The following is a 24,910-nucleotide window of genomic DNA, read 5'->3' as shown; positions in this document are numbered from 1 at the left end:
ACCTCAGTCAGGGCAGCTGGTGATGAAGGCTTCTGGGAGTTGCAGTCCAAAACTCCTGAGTAACCCAAGGTTAAGAACCAGTGCACTAGATCATTCTGAGTCAGAATCAGCTTGACTGTATATATATTTTATTAGATGCTGGCTGAAATCCAGTTTGCACAACAAAGCCTGAAGAAGGCTGATGATGTCCGTTCTGGAGCTCTCATGTAATTCCTTTCATTGTGTGGAAGTAGGAAATATTTGATTTCTGAATCTCCCTGTGTTGATGATAATATCAACTTTCTGCAGATGTAGTTGCACCAGCAGGATTTCAGATAAAAACATGTACTGTTTTCCTGTTTTATTTCTGACTGTGGGAACTGTACAAGCCAGTTTCAATATATTTAACACTTCAGGTGCAAGAAAGTATGCTTTCTTTGATAATACATGTTTGAATATTTAACAAAGTCCTATAGGATACATCACAATGAACAGGCTGAAATCTAGAAATGTACATTTATTCTGAATAAGCCTAATGACACCATCAGCTGTGGCCATATATTGCTAAATAAATGTTCCCTATTCTCCTACTCGCCCTCTGGTTCCTAGGCTCCCTTGGGATCCCTTTCATCCTCAGGAAGACAGCAGAATGGGGCCAACAAGTCTTAAATGTCTGAAAATGACATCTGCTGCTGGTCCTGCCTCACTGGGGTCAGCAATTTGCAAGCATATAAGACTCCCACCCCACTGTCCCCAAAGACTCCTCCAGAGTCTGAGGATCTGGGAGAGGGGGATAGGAAACCTATTCACAAAATACTGCTGCTACTGTTGTCATCAAATTTATGCAGCATAACTTTACTGAATTTCAGCCATGGTTTCATAACTTCTAGCAATCAGAACATAAAAGAATTTACACAGAGAACAAGTAGCAAGAATGTGCTGGAAAATAATCACACTTATAACTTTCCTATTTGCAATGGAACTTATGCATGTCTTGCCTTTGCAACCATCAAATCTGGAATCATTGCTTTAAGAGACAAAAGGAAAGCATCTGCCACCTCTGTCCTATCCTTTATTTTTATAACTGACGACCCATCATGTTGTGTGCCTCTTCTTCCATTGTCCTTCCTTTTACATGTTTGGTTTTACCTAGTAAACCTGTGGCACCCTTTTAATGAATTTGCAGACTGCATTATTTAGCATTAAAAACTTGAATACATATCTATACTTGAAAAGCCGCTGTTTGGGCTTTGAATTAAGGGTTTGTTTTCTTATTGCCATGTGAAAGGCAACGTGCTACTTGCTCCTAAGGTCTCTGCCTCTTAAATAAGTCTTGCTAAGCTGGATATAGTTAATCCAACGAAATGTGATCAGTAGTCCATCACACTGGGGTTCTTTTAAAAACTGAAGTAGATTTGAAACGCCCACAGAGTCCTCTTTTCTGTTTTAGGCTACACACTGCTTTTCATGGGTGATCAGGACCTGGTAAGACCTACCACATGTTGTGCTTGTTATTGGCTGTCAAGTTGCCTTTGACTTATAGTGACCCTATGAATGAGCAATCTCTAAAATGTCCTGCCCTCAACTGCCCTGCTCAGCTCTTGCAAACTCAAGCCTGTGGGTTCCTTTAGGAAGTCAGCCCATCTTGCATTTGGTTTTCCTTTTATTCCTGCTGCCTTCCACCTTTCCCAGCATCCCCCTGCCCCCAAGAATGCTGCCTTCTTGTGATGTATCCAAAGCAGGAAAGCCTGAGCTTCAACTTTTTTGGTCCCCAGATATTTCTGGCACTCTAGGGGCCCAGTATATCTTAATGTTTGAGCAAGGCTTGAATTTTTTTTTCACTTGGGCTTGATCATTCAGCCCTAAGCATTGAATTGTATGTCTTATATTACCATACAGTAGTGTAGTCACAAATTCAGAAGTACAGGGTTCCTGTGTGGGACACACAAACACATTCCATGTGCATGTCCCTCTACTTCACTTATCATGCGCACACTCCAAATTATGACTTCGCTGCTGAAGCTGGGGGAGGCAGGAATCCAGAGGGACGGGAAAAGCTGCCATCCAGAGATCAGCCCCCTCATTTCCACACACACACACACAGAGCCCTATTGAGTGTATAAGGAGAGCAGCATTTTCCAAGCAGTCTGACGGGTGGATTGCACGATGGCTCCTTTTCTAGGCTTTAGTTAAAACCTTTCATGCGCCTGTGGACAATGACTGGGGTGCCGAAAGCCAAGCGAGCACCCAGGCCATCCTAAGCAGGCAAGGGAGAGGGCCTGTCAGCTCCTTCTGCCTTGAGCAGCGCGGGATGCACAAGATCCCCTTCCCTACCGAGTCTTTCTCTCCCTGCGAGACTCGAAGCAGGGGCCAATCCGAGAAGCCTGCGGGTGCCTCCAGGGAGTGGAGGGAGGGAACGATCTGGCAGAGCCAATGGGAAATATGCTGGAACATAATCACACTTATAACTTTCCTATTTGCAATAGAACTTATGCATGTCTTGCCTTTGCAACCATCAAAACTGGAATCATTGTTTTAAGAGAAAAAAAGAGCATCTGCCACCTGTGTCCTATCCTTTATCTTTACAACTGATGACCCATCATGTTGTGTGCCTCTTCTTCCATTGTCCTTCCTTTTACATGTTTGGTTTTACCTAGCAAACCTGTGCTTCGACCACTTCCCCCCACTCCACCCCACCTCGACTAGTGGCTGCACAATAATGCTCCTCCAGCGGGGCTGAAGAACATGCCAATGGATCCTGGGCATCTGCCGCTGGGATTTTAAGAAAATCTGCTGCTCAAAAGTTGCAATGCGGGAGGCGTTGGAACCTTGATTCTCGACATTAATCCTGGGGATCCTAAGGACTGATTGGCACTTCAAGGAGGGCTTCAGCTCCACCCCTTGCCTTCGCAGCTTCCGCGTGACAAAGCCCCGCCCTCTTCGGCCGCTCTGCGCTCCAATCACAAGAGTCTTCCGCCGGTCCGCCTCACAGAGCTAGAAAAAGGGTAGCGTCACACCGCCTTTCCTTCACCTCGGAACTTCAGAGGACGCTTGAACTAGTTTTCTCTGTCGAAAGTAATCCAAGGACTTTTCCTTGCAAGACGCCAAGGGACAGAGCGATCCTAGTTTATAAGCAAACTAAAAGTGTAACATTGATACCAAGTTCTTTAACATACAGGGATACAGCGTCCTCTGCCGTCACCTCTCCAGGTAGAAAAAGGGGGGAGTGGAGCGTAATTCAGCATTTTTAAAAAGCAAGGTATCCAGGCGGAAATAAACCACAGCATCGAACAGCAGTTTTTTCTGATTTAAGTCTTATTTCATTTACTGAGGGCGTGTGGAATTGCCATGAGAAGACTCCCTGGAAAAGACGGATGTTGGGAAAGTGTGAAGGCAAGAGGAGAAGGGGACGACAGAGGACAAGATGGTTAGACAGTGTCATCGAAGCGACCAACATGAATTTGACACAACTCCGGGAGGCAGTGGAAGACAGGAGGGCCTGACGTGCTCTGGTCCATGGGGTCACAAAGAGTTGGACACGACAAAACGATGACGACGAAAACCTTTAGGCTGCAGTCCTACACACCCTGATCTAGTGGTTAAGATCGGTTGAGATGATCTCCTGAGATCTGCAGAAGTTTGATGCTACACACTCAGTATGTCACATGAAGGTAATCTGAAGGAAGCGAGTAAGGGATATATATAAAATTTTAAATCTGGAAACCTTAACCCGTCTCCCACCTCTCATATCCTGTATTAACTATGACACATATTGTGAAAAAAAAAAACACCAAAGAGAGCCGTGTGGTCCTCACACAATTGCAGGAGCAGGGGACACCTTTATTAGACTACTAAAAACGAAACAAAACAAAAATCAACCAGCAAGCTTTCAGGGGACAAGGCCACTTCTTTAGGCCTTGCACTGACGTCTTGTGGATAATGCAGAAAAATTATACATGAAGTCCCAAAAATTCATGGCAGGTGGCTGTGCCAGGCTTGTTTCTTAGAGGTAAGGTAAAAACAACACAAAAGTGTATTGGAGGTGTGGCTTTCAAACGACACCTCAGATAACTGTCGTTTGGATATCACATCCCCACACTTCAAACAAAGTATCACCAGGTAATATGTATATATCTCCACACATATAGCCGCCTTTTGAAACTGCGAGCTCTTCTTTGGCAGGGGAAATTGCGAAGTTACTTGCAGCCCCGCCCAACTACTGGGATATCTTTAAAATTAAAGGTTTTTTTTTTAAAAAAAGGAAATAAAAAATTACTACTAACTTGGGCAGAGACAAGAATTTGTGGTTCTGATTTCTAATCGGAGGAGCAGTTGCCACTTCCTCAGCAAAAAAGGAAAGGGGGGAAAATTGCACAGCAACTTAAGCTACATACATTGCTTACCTCTATCATATGTATAAAGTTATGTCACGTGACCTCTTGACTTCCCGAGGCGGTCTTTGCTTACGCATCAGACCACTGATGCCGTTCGAAAGTCCCGCCCTCTTCCGCCCTTCCTCGACCAATCGGAGAGCCCTGGGCAGGAACGTTCGGGTTTTCGGCGGTCGTTCTGATGGCGGCCGCTTGACGTTTCTGTGGGCAGGATTCTGCCGGGCGCGCGCGTGGTTGCGGCGACTCGACGACTGCGGCTGCGCCTCTTCTCGCCCTTCTCTCGGCTGCTGGTCTTGTGGCACCGCCGCGAGGCCATGGGGACGGTGCACGCGCGGGTAAGGAGGAGGAGGTGCCCGCCCTTGAGGAGGGGGCGGCGGTTGCGACCTTGAGGAGCACCGGGGGAAGGAAGGAGTCGTAAAAGGCGGCTGCTCCTCTTCACTTTAGATGGCATCCGCCAGCAGTACTCCTCCCCCCCCCAAGACACACACCGGGGCGGGGGAACCCCAAGAGTTTGCTTAACTCTTGCCTTTAGGGTTGCCGGGCAAGAAATAGTACTGACACCTCGTATTGAGTTCGTCTAGGCATGTGCAGAATTCTTCCTGCCATTCCTACCCATACCTTTGGGTAGAGTGGGCGGCATATAAGTTAAATAAATAAATAAATTTATAATTGTTGAAAAGTCATCGAGCATGTGCAGAGTGTCTTTTAGGAAGAGCAAGTTTGCCTCGCTACAGGAAAACTGTTTCAGGTCTTCTTTGTGGTCTCTGTTGTTGCCTAAGGCTGTTCCTCCAGTTGGTCTGCCTAAGGTGGTAGTGGGAACTGCTGTCCCACCAATGGACAAAAACAAGAGCAGGGGCCATCATCGCTCAACTGAAAAGGCCTGGCCTGGCCTATTAGTTGTCGTAGTCTCTGCATGCTAGCTGGAGGACCAACACGCCTCTGATCCTGAACAAGTAATTCAGCAAAATGACACCAATTCTCTTACTCTTTTGAGTAACAGCCTGTAACAGCACACTGTATGCATATCTGTTCAGTGGCATCATGGAACATGCACCTTTGTCACATTTTACATTTAGCGCTCCGTTTTCCACATTTGATAGAAGGGCAATATCTGGATTTTTTTTTCGTAAGTGATCAGTGTTACACAAGTACTGATTAGAAGGAATACTTTTTATTTCCAGGCAGATGTCTGAAAATAATAGAACTAGGTGGAGTTCAACCAAGATATTCCAATGGAATGTTTCAAAAAGTGTGAATTCAAAAGCATATAGCTATGTATTGGTCAATGTCTTGTTTTATTGGCCCAGTATTGAAATAAATATAATTTGAATGCTGAAGATTTATGGAAAGTCAGGGTTTTGTGAGCTGGTCAAGGAAATGGGGGGGGGGGGGAGAGACAACAACCTTGAACCATGAGGTCTATAGCAAGAACTGTTGATCTTCAGTTTGTTCCTAACTAGATTGTTAGCATAATCTAATCAAGTAGTAAAGATTGTTCTTTAAAATCTGTGTTTGTTTCTGAAGTAAATGATTTTCCTGCAATAAAGGAGGCTGCAGTTATTCATAATCTAGTCATTCCCTAAATATTGTTGAGATTAAAAGAAAGACATACTAAAAGTGTAATATTGGTTAAACCATGACTGGGTAACGTGAACTCCAGATATAATTGGATTCCAGTTCTCATGAGCATAGCCAACATAGCCAGTAATAAGGGTAATGTAAACTGCTGCCAACATCTGGATACTGTAGCTAAATGCTCTGGTTTAGATTAATTCCACATAATGTAGTCAGTTATGTACTGTAATAATAATAACAATACTTTTAGAATTGCAGAGCTGGAAGGGACACCATGGATCATCAATCCAGCCCCTGTTAAGGAAGCACAGTGGAGAATCAAGCTCCCAGCTTCTGGCCCCACAGCCAGATGCCTAAACCACTGAGCGATACTGCTTTTAAATATAGTGAAATTGGACAGGCAGTATGCATATATAGGATGGTGGATACATATGTATGGATGCTATATGTGAACGCATTCTTTCATGGTACAACAGTTGGAACAGTTGGAATTATAAGAATGAAAGTAAATATGTGAGGAGATTCAAATTTCTGATTTGAAATTCCACTAATTTATGGATTTGCATTTTATTCAGAGTTTGGAGCCTCTTCCAATGAGTGGACCTGATTTTGGTGCCCTGGGGGAAGAGGCAGAACTTGTTGAAGTAGAACCTGAAACTAAACAAGAAATTCTTGAAAACAAAGATGTGAGTATTTGTGTATCCTATCTTCTTTCAGTTTAAATACACTTTAAATATGAGTACTACTTCCAAAATGGTGTTTGAAGCATAAAAATATTCATGGGTCCAACAAAGTTTGCTTGTCCTTTTATTTGAGAAATCATATGAAATCAGTTGAGGCCAGAATCTTGTTCCATAGCTCCCCACGCAGCCAGAGTGTCATTACTGGACATAGCAGATTGCCTCTAAATCAAAGAGTTCTTTTTTTAGATTTTGGGTATGCATATCTTCTGTGATTGTGCATGGGTCGTGATCATCCGAAGACTGAAAAAGGAACTCTTTAACTAATACCATTGACAGTGATATATGTGACAGAGCACTGGCCATAATTTTTTACAAATGTGTGCACCAAGGTACATACTTTCTTTTGGAGAACATGTAGGTTAATTGATACATTGCAATTAGTTTAAATGGTAACAATTTGCATCTAAATTTAGCCATGCTTAAAAGTTGATCAGTTGAAAGTAGTGAGGTTTAAGTTTGTTGTAACTAATGCATCCTGTTGATCAGGAAAACTATGCAAAGTGTGACAAAATATGGATCAAACCCCAGATGTGTATCAAAAACATTAAAACTTTTTAATGATATTGTTTATTTAAACCTTAAATTCATTATTTAAAAGGATGGAATGGTTGGAGAAAATATATTTCATTTGGAATTACTGAATAGTAGTGGAATAATTCATAAGTGACAACAGCATTATATTTTCAGTATAATTAAAACTTGTCATAAAGTTTTCTGGAGATAGCATTATGATAAATTATCTCTTTATCTTTAGGTTGTGGTTCAGCATGTACACTTTGATGGACTTGGAAGGACTAAAGATGACATTATCATGTATGAAATTAGTGATGTTTTCAAGGCTAAAAATCTCATTGATGTAAGTGTACTATAATAAATTGGATATGCTTTCTGGTGCATTCAGGAGCTTAAAAATGTAACTGTCCAAATTGTGTTTCATTTTCTTTTGATATAAACTGAGGACTAGTTCATTCAAATTAAGTACCTAAAACAATATTGCAAAGCATTCATTTGTAGATACCCATCTGTATAAATTCAGCATTAAGGTGTTAGGCTGCTTTCCTGAACTTGGTGACTTAAACCCCATGTTGAGTATCTTGTTCAGTATATATGTGCATGGAACTTCATATGTGAAAGCTGTGCAGCTATCTGATGAGGTAGCTACACTGTCCAGGTCTGCTGATATAAACGGGCTACATGATCAGACCAAGCATGACCAGCAGTTTTCCAGACAGCCATGAGCCTGATGTATTTTTCCTCCAAAACTGAAGTTCTGAACATGTAGATATTGAATGTGGTACTAGCCCATGAATTTAGGTTGTTTGTTACACATACCGTATTTGCCGGCGTATAAGACGCCTGGGTGTATAAGACGACCCAAACATTTCCACTCAAAATACAGAGTTTGTTATATACTCGCCATATAAGACTACCCATCCCTCTGCCTTTTACCCCCCTCCCCCCATAGAGAGGCATGCTGCGGACTGGGGCCTAAGCAACAGTAGGGCTTACCTGAGGTGGGGGGGAAGGTCTTAAAGGACACGGCTAGGTGGCGGCGGGGCGGACCAACAGGGTGAGCCCGCTTTTCATAAGATCCTCCACCCTCAGTTACACCAGCCGGAGAGTCACCCGACGAGGGCTCGGAGGTTGGGAGGGGCGGACGCTGCGCCTGAGCAACCCCAAGAGGTTTGCGTTGGTTTCAGTGGCAGGCCCAGGGGTGGGGAGGACCATCAGGGACACCCTTCCTGGATGGCGCGGCCTGCGTTTGCGGGCCAGCCTACCCACTACCGGCCGTCTTCTCTCAGCGAATGCAAGGGGAATCCCGAAGACGGTAGCCGGACGCCCCAGCAGCCTTGCCTTTCCCATCCATGCTGGGGAGTCCCTGGCCAAGAGCGGGGGGAGCTCCGTGCCTGTGCGGGCTGCCTGTCGGGGGTGCGCAGATATACCCACTCTGCGCTGTTGGGGTTTTCATCAGTTCGGGTGGGGGAAGCCCCTGGATACCGCACGATACTGGACAGTATGTAGAATGAGGTGGGCGGGCATCGGAAGGCTACTATGGGCAGCTATGTCTATCCTAACTGAAGTGCACCCAGTGTATAAGATGACTCCCCCACTTGGAGGCATGTTTTTCAGGGCAAAAAAGTAGTCTTATATGCCAGCAAATACAGTAATTATATGAAAGAACACAAGCCTTGCAGTATCTTGAAGAATAACAAACTGAACCACAAATGTATATGGCAAATAGTAATAGATCTTTAATTTGCCATAAACCATTGATTTTACTGCAATAGATTACCTGAAAAGAATGGGTAATCTAAAGGAATTAAGCTGTCCCTTTGTAGAATTTCAAGTGGTTTGAAAATTGCATTTTCTTTATGGAAATGCAGCACTTTAAAATATTAATGGTTATTGAGTTAAAATATATATGCTTAACAGATAACTGTTGATGAATGTTGTGCTACGTTTTTTGAGACATAAAGCTGAAACTTGACTTTTGAAGGTCATGAGGAAGTCACACGAAGCTCGTGAAAAGCTCCTCCGTCTAGGAATTTTTAGACAGGTCGATGTCCTAATTGATACATGTCAAGGTAATTATCAGTGAGCCTGATGTATTTTTCTTTGTATTGTGATATAGGTGTAGATTTCTAGTTAATTGGCATGTCTTGTTTTTAAAAATTCTCCATGATTGGCCAGGATGCTTTATTCTGTGTTTTTATAAAAAGCCAGCTAATATAGCTAAACAGAAAACCTAGGGCATTGGTTTGATATATGTGCCACACTTTGGATTTGGATGAATTCTAAATCAAGGACCAAATGGAAGACTGCTGAAGATCCATTAGCAATTTGTGTTGATAGACACAGGCATTGTATCTTTTAAAACTGTAGCATTTCTATTTGAGTTCTTGATAAGGTATATTATGTAGATGGGGAATGCCAGGAGGATATATAATGTTGTGGTTGGTGGTCACTAAATTTTAAAGGAATTCTCCAAGCCCACTGCATAACTTTCCATCTCTTTGTCTTTGAAGAACAAACTACCACTGCCACGATTTTCAAATGTGATTTCACCCAATAACTCAATGGGAGTTTCCTGTTCTTCTCCCAACTCTCGGAAGTCTACTGTAAACACCTCAGATCTGATTTGGAGGGTCCAGCATAGACGGGGGGCAGATGGAAGAGTGTAGGAGGAGGGTAAATCTGCTCACAGTATCCATTCCACTCATAGAAGGATGCCACTGGTTATAACACATTGCTTGAACCAAACTGTTTATACTATAGAAAGTCACATTTGTGATGGATCAGTATTGAGTATATAGTTTCTGTGAAAGGCAACATTCCCTGTAATTTTTAGCCTCACCTGAAACTGGAACTAAACAGTTGTCAACACTGCATGATGATGTACAGCCCTGATGGAGTTCCGTTTGCGCACACGCACAGCTTAGAGAGAACATTGGTGAAGGAATATGAATTTGTGAGCACATAATTCATATGTTTTAAAAATATTATAAAGAAGTTATTTATGAAATAATAGGAAATAATAACAGTTATGTATTGTCAAGTCAGTTCTGAGTTACGGCGACCCTTTTTAGGGTTTTAGTAAAGAGTACTCAGAAGTGCTTTACCTTCTTCTGGAGTGAATCCTGGGACTGTGCAGCCTCCCCAAGGCCATAAAGGCTGGCACTACTCACAGGAGACATGGTAACCTCTGACTCCACAGCCAGATACCTAAACCACTGAGTTATCCAGCCAGGAAATAGGAAAGTTTAAAAGCTTTGCCTGATGTTGTAATCATAGTTGCTCAAAAGGATTCTTGCCATTAAAAAAAAAATTTACAGAGTTTTGACCCTGCTTTCTTTGTAATTTTTAAATTTGTGTTTTTTTATAGTAATGTATGTATATATTATTTAGGAGATGATGCCCTTCCAAATGGTTTAGATGTAACATTTGAAGTAACAGAACTGAGAAGATTAACTGGAAGTTATAACACTATGGTTGGCAACAACGAAGGAAGCATGGTATGGCCTGAGGAATCACTTATAATTTCAGCTGTGTTGCCATGGTATTTCCCCTTTTATCATAAATAATTGGAATTAATTTTACAAAAACAGACTTTACTGTCCTCTCCCAAATACATTTACTTGCAATAAAACAGTAAAACTAGTAAAAATCACTGAGATGTTACCAATTTTATGTGTGCATTCAGTATTTTTGCTTATTTTTTGTTGGCTTTTAGAATCTGATCTTTTGAATGGTTATATTGTGTATTTGTGTGCTAAGATAATTGTGTAATGTTTTAAGATGAGCTTCAAATACCCTGTTTTACTTCACTACTGTTTTGTAATCTCATGAAATTATGAGATCAGCAATGAGAGATTTAAGGTGAAATCTGTAGCTTTTTCACTTAGGCTATACATTCAAATGAATATGTTTCTATAAACAGGAAATATAATTGTTGGGTTTCCATGAAACATATTAGCTGAAAGTTTGGTAAAAATGATCAGGTAAGTTTTATTGATTGCAATTAAAGTATACTTGTGCTCAGTCAAGATAACTGTATAAAATGAATATATATACTTATGAGCGCTTTTTCTGGCATTTATAGGTTCTTGGGCTCAAACTCCCTAATATCTTTGGACGTGCTGAGAAAGTGACATTTCAGTTCTCCTATGGCACAAAGGAGACTTCATATGGGCTCTCTTTCTTCAAACCACAACCTGGTTACTTTGAAAGAAAGTAAGATATCTTTAGAAAATATTAATCCAAGAGAAAGCCTTGTGTATTTTCCTTAGAACAAGGGTCCAGTCCTATGTCTACTTAACTGGATGTAAGTCCAGTTACGACAGCAGCATTTATTTCCAAGTAGACATGCATAAAATTATTCTATAAATCACAATGAATTCATTGGGACCTGTGTCTGAGTAAATATGCATAGGAAATATTTCACAGAAGAGTTTTTAAAGCTTGGTTATTTAATGCAGATACTCTTCAATAGTTTGTTTTCTTATAGCGGGACATATAAAAGTTCAACTGATTACAGCTTTTGTTTGTATAATCCTTGACAAATCTTATAGGGCAAAGTGCAGCATCAGGATTTGCATTTATACACCAGTACCTTCTTTGTTTTCCCCTCATGCATTGTTCTGCTTTCATACTGTTTGCAGAAGATGTACTGACTACCATATTGCGCAAATGGAATCCCTCTTGTGGTGAATGGAGTAATCTCTGGTTTATGCAACTGCAAACAGGAGGCTGAGTGAAGAGTGTAGGGCATGTACTTCAAAGAATAGTTACACTCCTTGTTTCACAACATGATACTGCTGGTAGAGTGTTCACTCACTTAGTTTTAACAAAATCTCTTAGGATAACATCAAGCAACAATTAAATTTTATCATATAAACTTTTCTATTATATAGGACAACACTCCTTGCCAGTTTGCAGCCATTGGGAAAGTAGCTCCTTGACAGTATGATCTCAGATGTCTGTATGGGTATAAAATGTTAGTTCCCAAAGAGGGCACAGCTTTGGTAATTGTTCCCTTGAAGGGATAAATATTAAACTATTTCACAGAATGCACCAGCCACATAATAAACTTAAACACTGGTTTCATTAACTGAGGTTTCTTTAAACATTTCACTTTAGTCTGAGATAACTTGTGTGTCAACTGCATGGGTGACCTTTTGTGTATGTTCTTCCCATATCTGCATCCATGATAGTTATGCCACATATCATGCCATGCATGTGAAATGTTACATTGGAGCTTTTCATCTATCAGGTGCAGTATATTAAACAAACAAAACTGAGGCGAGTGAACTTTTCAGAAATTGAGCATTTAGTTTCTATGTCTTGTTATTAAGACAAATACAGTATCATTCTCTTCTGGAATATTTTCGTATAAATTAAATTTGTAGCAGCAGATCCCTAAATATCCTCCATACAACATTTCCATAGGCATGTGACTGAAGATAATGAAAATCAACTTGGTTTTATCTTATGCATATAACCACTTAGAAGTTTTTGTCAGGGTCCTTTGAAACAGTATAATTCTAAGATGACAACTAAAATGCAAGTTCCATTTTCTCTTATCATGTTCCGCTTTAAATGGCCTGAGGTGGCAGTTATTTATGTTGAAAAACTTAAATCATATAAACATATTGGCTGCCAACATTTTAAAGAGATATTTGTTATTATTTATTTGATTTATATTTCATCTTTCTTCCTAAATTAGGACTCCCATCAGCTCACAGTAGGTACTGTGAAAGCCTCTTTCACTTCTACTGGTCAAAATTAATTCTTTTGAACATTTTGAAAAATACTTTTGAGGGTATGAAATCCTCAGGGGTGCCTCAGAGCATGGCAAAGGTACCATCCATGTCCTCCAAATCAGGGGTCCCCTCGGGCTGTGGACTGGTACTGGTCCATGGCCTTGGAAGGAACAGGCCACTGGGCAGATAAGCGGCGAGCAGGAGGTGAGTGGAGAGCGAAGCTCCTCCTCCTGTTAGGTCCGCATGCTCGTATTAGGTTCTAATGCCACTGCTGATCTGAGAGGAGGTGGAGCTTTGCTCCCCGCTACCCTCTTCCTGCTGCTAGATCACTTGTGCCTGTGGCATTAGAATCTAATAGGAGCCTGCGGACCTAACAGGAGGAGGAGCTTCAAATGCAGCTCACCTCCTCGCTGCTCATCTGTCCCGGCACAGTACATGTAATGAACTTGAGTCAAAGCTATCCTCCAGCAATCTACTGTATAACAAGAACCGCCCTCCCACATCCTTGGGAGAATGGTCTTCAACTAAACTGGTCCCTGGTGTCAAAAAGGTTGGGGACCACTGCTCCAAATGACATAGGAGGAGTTTCTGAGAAAATATTTGGGGTTATAGAGGCACCAGGAATATTTGAGCTCTACAGAAATGGCCCTGAGGATGCATTAGCCAAGTCATGTCTTTAAGATGTTGTATTGTAAATTATTAATGTTTTTAGCCTCTGTCTGCAGATCTAATGTCATTGTTCCAATACTTGTCTTGAGGGCACAGTGGGAGCTGAAGTCCTGTTCTGCCAGTAACAAAGTGACGGACAGATTTCATGAACAGGATTTATCCCATTCAAAGAACATGTTTTTGTGCAATGGTGGTAGCACAGTAGGTTTAGAGGTCCAGGAACTAGAACTGTCAGCATAAACCTGCATTTTGTCTTCCATTGTAACAACTTGATAATTACATTGACATGTTGTTGTTACAGCTAAAATTCCATAATTTGACCTTCAAAGCATGCATTTGTATTTCACATTCCCTGATTGTGGTTATAGTCTGAAATCTCAAATTTATTTTTTGTTTTTAGCTTTTCTCTCAATCTGTATAAAGTAACTGGACAATTTCCTTGGAGTTCTCTTCGTGAAACTGACAGAGGAATATCAACAGAGTTCAATGTAAGTAAAATAGCACCTCTTGTGTCCTGTTTGACTAGAGAGAGTGTCACACATCTGGTCATCACTGGAGACGACACCTTTCTGTCTGGCAACTGTCCCTTCCCCATGCAGAGTTTCTCCCTTCACTTTTTTCTGTGTGAGGCTAGTTGCAGAGAATTTTGTGGGGAGGAAGAGGTTATGCATGTTATCAGACTGATCTAGCACTTGATTTCAGGGGAGGCAACTCAGGTGATGTTTGGCAAGAGCCCTGGGAGGACTTGGTGCTGTGTAGGTTTCATTTTAACAGCAAAGGATCTGCAGCAGATTTTGCAGTTTGAGCTGGCTCCACCAGGTGGCTGCTGCAGCAGAAAACTCAGTTATTCAATCTCCCGCACCTTTTTTCTGTACATAGCTAAATGGACAATGCTGAAAATATGTAATGTTTCTCTCTTTCTAAGTTTTAAAATGATTTCTTTTACAGTTTCCTATCTGGAAGACCAACCACACGCTAAAGTGGGAAGGTGTCTGGAGAGAGCTGGGCTGTCTAGCAAGAACTGCATCATTTTCTGTTCGAGAAGAAAGTGGCCACTCACTCAAGTCCTCTGTTTCTGTAAAATCTTTATGATTTTTGAAGTCATATAAATACTGCTGATTGGTACCAAATTAACGATGCCAAATAATTCATGCTGAACTGACATTTATTAGGATCTCCGCTAGCCATCCCCTCACTGCAATCATGAAAAATTCCAACCTTCTAAGTCCCACAAGGCTCTGGGGAATTGTAACTTTTATTTTTGTAGAGTATTGTGTGTGAGTTCCTTCTTAGTCTTTCCTATGATAGCTTCTTATATGACTGCATATGTCACTCTTCTCTTGCTAAGACAGAGGCAATGGCATAGTAGTTGACAGTATTGCCAGGATTTAATGAAGTAGAATACCTCCTACGTAGCTTGCCTGTGGAGGCCTAGTCCACCATCTCATCTCTAAACACATTTAGGTAACTGAAAATCTTAAGAAGTAAAGTAGTCACTCTCATGGTAGATGCAGATCTTTGACTCACAGGTACTTGCCGTACAGCGTAACGCTTGTGTGCTAGACTAGCCGATGTTTGTACTTGCTCTCTGCAGGACAGCCCAGTGAATTGCAGGATAGAAGGCTAACCAAGAATATTGAATGTGTTTGATTTTAATTTAGAATAGTTATATGATGAGTTTATCCTAATATATATATATAAATGTAACAGTATTTTCCTGAGCAAACAGTGATGAACAATATGGGAAGGGAAGTAAAGTTTTCTCTTACCAGAGATATGTGCCTAAGACTTGGGGGAGGGAAGGTCCCTCATTCTTTCTAACTATTTTTGTTTGATTTTTATAGCATGCCATGGTTGTTGATTCTCGAAACTCTTCAATCTTGCCCAAACGAGGTGCTTTACTGAAAATAAATCAGGTATTAATGCTTCATATTTAAAAAATTACGTGTATGTCCATGTGCTTTCTTTTTTTGAAATAAACCCAATATGTCAGTACCACTGAAGCCCCGAACAATAGACTATTCTGTACTGTATAGCCATCTAAGGATTGATTTGAGTTTTCCTTGTAGTAGTATCAAGATAGGAAAACAATAGGTGATTACACTGTGTGGTGGGGTTTCAGTGTTCTCTACTGAACTCTAATCTAATTCTTTGCTTTAAAACTTTAAAAAAATTGTCCTCTCTTTCTTGTAAGGAGCTGGCTGGTTATACAGGTGGAGATGTGAGGTTTCTGAAAGAAGACTTTGAAATTCAGTTGAATAAGCAGCTTTTTTGGGATTCTGTAAGTACTGGCCATACTTTCAGCAGGTGCTATAAGGAAATGGGATGGGCCAGAATCTAGAAAACTATTTCTGTGAGCCCATGTTGATTGGGAAATGCTTTTCGTGAATGTCAGCAACTCATACTGCATGGCAAGATGTTTTAAAAATGAAATAAGTGAATATCCCAGTAAGTGGAGCTTAGCTTTTTCTCCAAAGATGATTTTCAAATCTGCTCATACTTTACAGTGTTTAGAATGACCCCATTGATTTTTAAAAGAAAGTGACATGGAGGAATATCTAGCTTTCCTTCACACCTCTTTTTATAAAGGATTTAGGGTATGGAAGTGACTGAGGGACTGGAGCCTATAGAATGGATAGAAACCCATTTTTTTAAACCTACTCCTGTTCATTTTCCTTTGCTGTGAATATGCTGAAATGAATCTTTTTGCATTGGTAAATTGGAGAGAAAGAGGCAGTAGAAAAGAAAATGTACTTTTCTTTAAAAATTTTGATTCTGCTCCGCAGTGGAGGTTGTATTTAAGAAGATATAGGGATCACAACCTTCAATCCTTGAGCACTACCAGTGCAATCCCAGCCCTTCCTTTCTCCATGGGCAAAATGCTCAGTTGGGTAGCAGAGGGGAAAGAAATCACTGAGCATTGCTGTTTGCACCTCCAGGACAATGACTGCAGTCAGGATCACTGAGGGAGATGAAATCCTGTTGCAACCCCAGCAATTCCATTTCTGAGATGCTGTTTTCCTACTGCTAATATTGATGCAGACACAGAAATTTCAGTAGGATTTGATGTGTATAGAGGTGAAAGCCGCTCTTGCCCCTATTCCTATTGATGCAGCTTCTGTTATTGTTTTCTTATCACTACTAGAGCGGGAGAAACAGTGGTGCTCGATGAACAGAATTTCACTTTCTGTACTACCCTAGTAGTTTGTAGATTCTGGGTAGAGAGCTGAATCTTAAATTGCCATATCCCTATAAGCTGAGATGTTTGGCATCAGTGCATAGTAAGCATGTGCTGAGGTTTTATTTGTGGGTGATGGTAAATCTGTATGCCTTAGCACACATGTAGATGGTTGCCAGTCTCTTAACCAGTACCAGATGTGATCTCCTGTGCCAAGACAACTGCAGCTGTCATTAGATTCTGAATTGTAATGGGCTTTTTTTAAAAAAAGAAAACATGTGTTTCTTCAAAGGTTTTGTCAGCCTCTCTCTGGGGAGGAATGTTGGTTCCTATTGGAGACAAACCATCCAGTATTGCTGATAGGCAAGTAACTCAATTTGTTTTGTTTTTGGTTTGCCTTTTATTATCCTTAACTTGGACAGCTTATTATGTGGATTTAGTAGACACAACTTTTGGAAGCATTGATATCAACAGGACACATTTACATGGCTTACTGTTCCAGACAAAACCTTGTAGGAGTCTGCTGCCTTGGCAGCATTGCCTGAGTTTCAGAAGAGAATTTAGCATGGCCAAGCTTAGGCGTATTAAACAGATCTATATTTTAAATACCAGTCTGCCATAGTGATCTAAAGTAGGATGGGCCATTTTTTAAACAGCAAAATGTGTAAGCTGATGGTAAGGAAGACAGTACCTTCTTTCCATCTGAAGGTTAACTCTATCCAGTCTGTCTTCTGGTACTTTCCCCACCAGTGGAGCTTCAGTGTGCTTGGCTCAGAGATAAATGCTTTTAGAGAGAAGCAAAAGGGAAGTAGGCTACCGGTGGCAGCCGGGTTCTCCATTTCCCACTGATGGACCCTTTTTGTTTTTGCTTTCCACCCGTAACTGCTTCCTAAGTGTTTGTATTAATCATGATTTTAATCTTTACGTCATTTTAAGTTTATGGTTATTATGTTTATTTGGTTTTTAGTACAGTAGGAACCTCACCCCCACCTCAATCTGCTGGATCAGTATCTGCTGATTCATTTATCTACTGCTTGGAAATCCTAAATAAAAAAACCTCAGAAATACAGTGGTGCCCCGCATAGCGACGATAATCCGTTCTGAAAAAATCATCGCTATACGGATTCGTCGCTATGCGGGGCATAAAAGCCTATAGCAATGCATTGAAACCCCTTCATTGTGTTCCTATGGGCAAAAAACTCGCCGTTCTGCGAAAATCCTCCATACGGCCGCCATTTTCACTGCCCGGTTAGCGAGGAAAGGGTGTGAAAACACTGTGGGCAGCCATTTTATTTACCCAGCGGCCGTTTTGGAACCGCCGATCAACTGTTTTTAAAACATCGCTATGCGAAAATCGGTAAGCAAAATGCTTACCGATCATTGCAAAGCGATGTTTTGCCATCTAGAACATCGCAATGCAATCGCTTTTGTGATCGCAAAAAAGCCATCACTATGCGGATTCGTCATTAAACGAATCGCTCGTTATGCGGGGCACCGCTGTATATTTTTATATATATTTCCAGGATGTATTTACCAGAACTGGTCACTAGAGGGAGCCAAACACCACACCGTGTATAGGTTTCAATGCTTCTGGGGTTTTTTTTTTTAAGCATCCGCTGGGGAGAGGCTTGGAACTTGATCTCCCATGGATACCAACGATCCTACTATATTGTGTCTGTGATACTGAATTTTTTGCTTGCTTTATACACTGCCTTGAAATGCATGAAAAGATGAAGGATGGGCTTGGACAGTTTTGAAATAAATCAGTGTTGAGCACAATTTTGTTACCATAGCATCCAGATGCCATACTGTATGTGATGACACCCCTTATGGAACTGTCTGGCTCTGAGATTAAGCATTTGAAGGCCAAGTACCTTCATGCTGCATCAGATAGATGGACAATGTGCTAAGTGTTTTTTTATTCTGGCACTGATACATCAGATGTATCAGAGTGGAAGAATATTTAGTAATAAGGAGACTATGTAGTTTAAAGACAGCTTGTGATTGTATTCCCTGCCTGTGTTGACTGACAGACAAAACAAGCAACTGAATGTGTCTCAGGAAGACCAATTAGTCAAAGAAAACACAGACACAATAATTGTATTGGCAAACAGTAGAGAAATATATAACTATTTTCTAAAAATTGAAATAATGTGTATCATATGTTCCTTTGCATCTGGCATAATTTTGAAATTTATAATCTACAGTGGGAGCATGTGTCTGCTCTAGATAAATTTTCAGTAAATTATTGACTGGAATTTTAATCCTTGTTTATGTGAAAAGATGTTCATTAGTGATGCACTATTGTAATTTTTATATTTTATTTTTTTTCAATCTTTTTGATTTCCCAGCAGTAAAAACTGCCAGTGGTTATTGTATAGACAGTCATTAAAATATCAAAATTCCTTACTGCCGTAGTATTATCTTGAACTGATTAGTTACCGGGGGGGGGGGTAAGCCTCTTTTAGGTCAATGAGACTTCCTTCTGAATAAACATATTCAAGATTGCAGTATAATTTTACTAAAATTAACATTTGCTTGGTTGGCATAGTTTACATGAACATGCAGGTATGCTTACAGTTTCCCAGTCTTGAATTTCAACTGAGTAATTTGCCATATTGCAATTATGGCTCTTCTTTTAGATTTTATCTTGGTGGACCAACTAGTGTGCGTGGATTCAGTATGTACAGCATTGGACCTCAAAGTGAAGGTTTGAGACTCTCTTCTTGTGCTGTAATGGAACATTTGTATTGTTAATAGGCCTAAAGAAAATTGGTCTAATGACACGTCATAGTATTAGAGGGTTAAAACTTAGCAGCTGCCTCCCTGATCAATGTCTGGATATGAGACTCTCTAGTTTACAGTTAATTAACAGTTAAGGAGCTGGGATGAAAAAATTAATGTCTTTGGAGCAAGATATCTGATAGACTTCTTCCTCATGTATGAGCCTGCACATCCCTTTTCAGTTTTTGGCAGGCCCCCCAAACTGTTATCCTGTCTATGTCTTTTGTATTGTTTTTAATCTGTTTTAATATATGTATATTTTCCTCTTTTTGTACTACAGTTTTAATATGCATAGATTTGTAGTTCTGGTGGCAGAAAAATGGTTTATATATCCTTTCAATGAATTTAATACAAGAGACTGAGAAAGCCCTTTTTCTGAATTTGAGAATTTCACCTTTGATTTTTAATGTGCTGAGCATTTTAAATTACATTCTTTTTTTAGGTGATTACCTGGGAGGTGAAGCTTACTGGGCTGGAGGTCTGCATATGTATACACCTCTCCCTTTTCGACCAGGTCGTGGAGGATTTGGAGATCTCTTTCGGACACATTTTTTTCTTAATGCTGGCAACCTCTGCAACCTTAACTATGGTAAAAATTCTCATCCCTATAAAAAGGTGTTTGAGTTTATAATATATTTATTTATTTATTTACTTATTTATTAGAGTTCTATCCCGCTCATCTAGACCCAAGGTCTACTCTGGGCGGTTTACAAATTTAAAAACAATAAAACCAAAAGCATATAGGTCCAAGATGGCGAAGTATAAGAAATTAATATATGGCAGGAGGGAAAACCTGCCCAAACAACCAGGTTTTAAGTTTATTAATGAAAACACCTAGAGAGGGAGCTGGGCAGATCTCCATTGGCAAGTTGTTCCAAAGGCCACTGCCGAGAAGGCCCTGTTCCTCATTCTCTCCTTCTGGACCTCCCTCAGCGTTAGGCCCCTCAGCCGCCCAACCTGGCTGGAACAAGTGACTCTGGCAGAGCTGGGTGGGAGAAGGCGCTCTGCCATATATCGAGGTCCTAAACTGTTTAAGGCTTTATATGTCATCGTAAGAACTTTGAAATCAACGTGGAAACAAATCAGCAACCAATGCAAGGCAGCCAGTGTGGGGGAAATATGTTGGTATCTTTTCACCCCTGTAAGAAGTCTGGCTGCCACATTTTGTACCATCTGAAGCTTCCATATCAGTCTGAAAGGCAGCCCCACATAGAGCACATTACAGTAATCTAAAGACTACAAGCGCATGGACCAAAGTGGTGAGCACCCCCACATCAAGATAGGGATGCAGCTGGGCGATCCAGCGAAGGTGGAAATGTGTGGAACGGACCACTGACAACACCTAGGTCTCCATGGTGAGTGCTGGGTCCAGATGTACACCCAAACTGCGAACCTCAGACTTGGTGGTAAGAGTCACCCCCCCAAAGGAAAAGGAGTTTCCCAGACCGCTGGTGTCTGGGACAACCACCCGAAGGACCTCCGTCTTTCCCTGATTCAGCCTCAGTCCGTTCTCCTGCATCCATTGCTAAACAGCCCCCAGGCAGCACTCAAGGGATGCAACAGCATCCACAGTTGTTGTAAATATGAGATGCAGAGCTGACTATCATCAGCGTACTGATGACACGAAGCCCCACATCCTCTGATGACCCCTCCCAGCGGCCTAGTATAGCTGTTAAACAGCATTGGAGAGATAATCGAGCCCTGTGGAACCCCACCATTGAGGCTCCACGGGGTCGAGAAACTCCAATCTGCACTCTCTGGGGACGGTCCTCCAAGAAGGAACGGAGCCAGACAAGAGCCAGGCCACATTTATATAATGCTGGGATTTACTAGAAGCTCTGTGCATTCTGTACCTAGTATGAATGAGATGTTTTTAACGCTTCATTGTGCAGAAGGTTAGGCCATTAACCATGAAAAATGTTTGCTTTCTCATTAGCTACTTTTCTTCCATAGGTGAAGGCCCTAAGGCTCATCTTCGTAAACTAGCAGAATATATCCGATGGTCTTATGGTGCTGGAATAGTTCTTAGGCTTGGAAACATCGCTCGATTAGAACTCAACTATTGTATCCCCATGGGAGTACAAAGTGGGGACAGGTATGTTAGACTTTGCTTAATTTTATATTTCTATATGACGTTTACGCCAAAAGCATTTATTTAAATTTCTATTAACTAAGGCCTATGTCTAGTTACTAGTTCCAGTTCAAGCAGATTCATTGAATCAGTGATATTTACAAAAGTATTAATTTATCATTCAGCAATGTGATTCAGTGGATCTACTCTAGTTGGGACTAATAATTCAATTTAAGCCTAATACTGACCATACTTTATAAATATTTAGGATAAGGAAAACAAATTAAAGGGTTACAAGAATCCAGTAATTTTTCCCTGCTATCATTATCATGCTAATTCCTTGCCTCCAGATTTGTGGCTTTGTTGAAGAAAGTAAAATATGATAGTACACAGAAAACACTTTTCCTGAGACATTCTGCAGAACTAAACCCGGAGGAAGAATTATCTACCTAGTTTAGAAAGCATATAGAGTCATATGAGAGAAATATATATCTTATGGACTTCGTAGTTATTCTAAATAGTGCTTAAAATCATGCTGAGAAGTGAATCAAGAGCTAGGCAAGTATTAACTCTGTACTCTGCTGTCTACATCCGGCTTCCCCTCAAAAGTGGGCTGTACTATTCTGCACAAGCTGTAGCCTCCAGTCTTCAGGGGCTGTCTGACATGCAGATTATTGCAGTATTTGGTTCTTGATAAAATTAGACTGCAGATTGTTTAGGAACAAAATATGAGGTGCAACTGATCTAAATGATACATAACACTTTTGGTTATAAATACTTACTGAAAATCCGGGAATGTTTATAGATAGGACACCTGACCTTTTCTGGAAGCATGTGATTGTATATAGTCCCATATCCTATAGACTATCATCAACTCTGTTTTGTGTGGATGCAGTTAATTTTACATGCACCATGAAGACAGTTTCGGAAAAAAAATACTGATAAGAGCTGGGTGGAAATGAAAAATATAGCTATGTTTTGTTAGCATATTTTTGAAGGTCGTTACCTAAGATTAACAGTGTAAACAAATTGCATCACATATGCTGTTGCAAACCTGTGCATGTTTTTTCAGAGATAAATTTAATTGGATTTAATGGGGTTTCCTCCTGCACAGAATTGGAGCCTGACCTTGTGATCTCATAGAAGCTACACAAGACCAAGAAGTGAAAAACAGAGTACAGTGGTGCCTCGCACAACGAGTGCCTCACACAACGATGAATTCACACAACGATGCCTTTTTCTGTTAAATTTGCTGCCTCACACAGCGATGTTTCCTATGGGGGATTTTCACACAATGATCTCCCTTTTTGCTCCTGTAAAAGTGTCTTACAATGTTTGGACGCTGTTTTAAATGATTGCAATGGTTAGTCCACCTCCTGAAACCTATGCAAACTGATTTTGGTGTTGTTCTGACACTTCGTTAATTTATGATGATTTTTTGAGTTTTCTCCATAGGAAACCATTGGATGGTCTGTCTAATGGTTTCCAATGGAAAAAACAAAAAATCATCATAAATTAATGAAGTGTCAGAACAACACCAAAATCAGTTTGCATAGGTTTCAGGAGGTGGACTAACCATTGCAATCATTTAAAACAGCATCCAAACATTGTAAGACACTTTTACAGGAGCGGAAAGGGAGATCGGGAAGAACTTTAAAAGGCAAACGGAGATCAAAGAGCCCTTTCCCGATCTCCCTTTTCGCTCCTGTAAAAGTGTCTTACAATGTTTGGAAGCTGTTTTAAATGATTGCAATGGTTAGTCCACCTCCTGAAACCTATGCAAACTGATTTTGGTGTTGTTCTGACACTTCGTTAATTAATGATGATTTTTTGTTTTTTCCATTGGAAACCATTAGACAGACCATCCAATGGTTTCCTATGGAGAAAATTCAAAAAATCATCATAAATTAACGAAGTGTCAGAACAACACCAAAATCAGTTTGCATAGGTTTCAGGAGGTGGACTAACCATTGCAATCATTTAAAACAGCTTCCAAACATTGTAAGACACTTTTACAGGAGTGAAAAAGGACTTCGCAAAGGCATTGAAATGTATTGAGTCGGCTTCAATACATTCCAATATAGGAAACATTGTTTCACTCAACGATGTTTCCTATGGGGATTTTCACTGAACGATGACAATCCGTTCCAATTGGAACGGATTAACCGGTTTTCAATGCATTCCTATGTGAAATGGTGTTTCACAGAACGATGTTTCACACAACGTTGATTTTTTTTGGAACCAATTAACATCGTTGTGTGAGGCACCACTGTATTATGCTTAAAAGTGTTTCAGAGGTCAACAATATGTAAAGACATTTGTCAAACTTCAAATGCATGGGAAAAATAGTACATTGATTATCTCCTTTACTTTTCAGAATATGTGATGGAGTTCAGTTTGGAGCTGGAATAAGATTCTTGTAACATCAGAATCTGTTCTGTAGTCTTGGTGCAGAAGAGTCCTTCAGTATGACACAGAGGTCTGATGTCCAAGAGATGTTTACTGAAGGATAATTATGTGTGATGGACTAACTTCAGTAAAGAAATAAAGAAAATTTAAAAAAAACCATAAATGCCTGATGTTTTTTTTAAAACAATAGGATCTTTTCTGTTCGTTTTAAATTTAAATTCTGCTAGTTTTAAGTTGGACAAGCCACCATACCCCAAACTGAGTTCCCAGTTTTGAGGACAGCATTAAGGGAATTTAAATTAGATTTACTCCTTTGTGAAGGAAAGGCAGTGGCATGCTGCTTGAATAGTTCTAACGGCATTATTCATTGTGATGCTCATCATTGTATCATTTGAAGAACAGCAGGAGGCAAGGATTTAAAAAATAGCACCCTCTTTTCTAAGGTTCTCCTGGTAAATAGTTTTCTGCTGTATGCTCTGGAACAAATGCAGCAAACTTGCTTGGAAGGTAAGCAGTTCTGGATCTAGCTGGTAGCTGGATGGCAGGTCTGGGAAGCCACTATATACTGCCTGACTTTATGAAAGAAGATATTGTTGTTTTAGATGCTGATGGGATGACCCTCTTAACATTTATACCTCAGGCTAGTTTCTTACTTTGGCTGTTGCATTCATAATAGATACTCATTGTTGATACCTCTTTTCTTGAATATAGTTGTATTCATTTCAATTCTGCATATTCTATAAGTCTCTTACTTAATACTCTGGCATAATTATCATAATTAGGCCTTTGTTAAGTGAGTATTTTTGTCCATTGCAATGATCAGTGCTACTGTGCTTTCAAAGTACAAATAA

General features: G+C 40.5%; 1 protein-coding gene across 1 annotated transcript; it reads left to right on the top strand.

Annotated features, from left to right (window-relative positions):
* Window positions 1–4,538: 4,538 nt before the first annotated feature.
* Window positions 4,539–24,215, top strand: SAMM50 (SAMM50 sorting and assembly machinery component). The gene is made up of 15 exons (XM_020788910.3): window positions 4,539–4,705; window positions 6,521–6,631; window positions 7,443–7,544; window positions 9,186–9,273; window positions 10,595–10,701; window positions 11,289–11,419; window positions 14,018–14,105; window positions 14,566–14,694; window positions 15,462–15,533; window positions 15,812–15,898; window positions 17,088–17,158; window positions 19,438–19,505; window positions 20,022–20,168; window positions 21,533–21,674; window positions 24,028–24,215. Exons 1-15 carry the CDS (start codon window positions 4,685–4,687, stop codon window positions 24,071–24,073), a joined length of 1,410 nt encoding a protein of 469 aa, XP_020644569.1. The 5' UTR covers window positions 4,539–4,684; the 3' UTR covers window positions 24,074–24,215.
* Window positions 24,216–24,910: the final 695 nt, after the last annotated feature.

Source organism: Pogona vitticeps, chromosome 5 (assembly GCF_051106095.1).
Source record: "Pogona vitticeps strain Pit_001003342236 chromosome 5, PviZW2.1, whole genome shotgun sequence".
Classification (NCBI taxonomy): Eukaryota; Metazoa; Chordata; class Lepidosauria; order Squamata; family Agamidae; genus Pogona; species Pogona vitticeps.
Note: the sequence above shows the minus strand (reverse complement) of the source record. Positions and strands in the feature narration are given on the sequence as shown.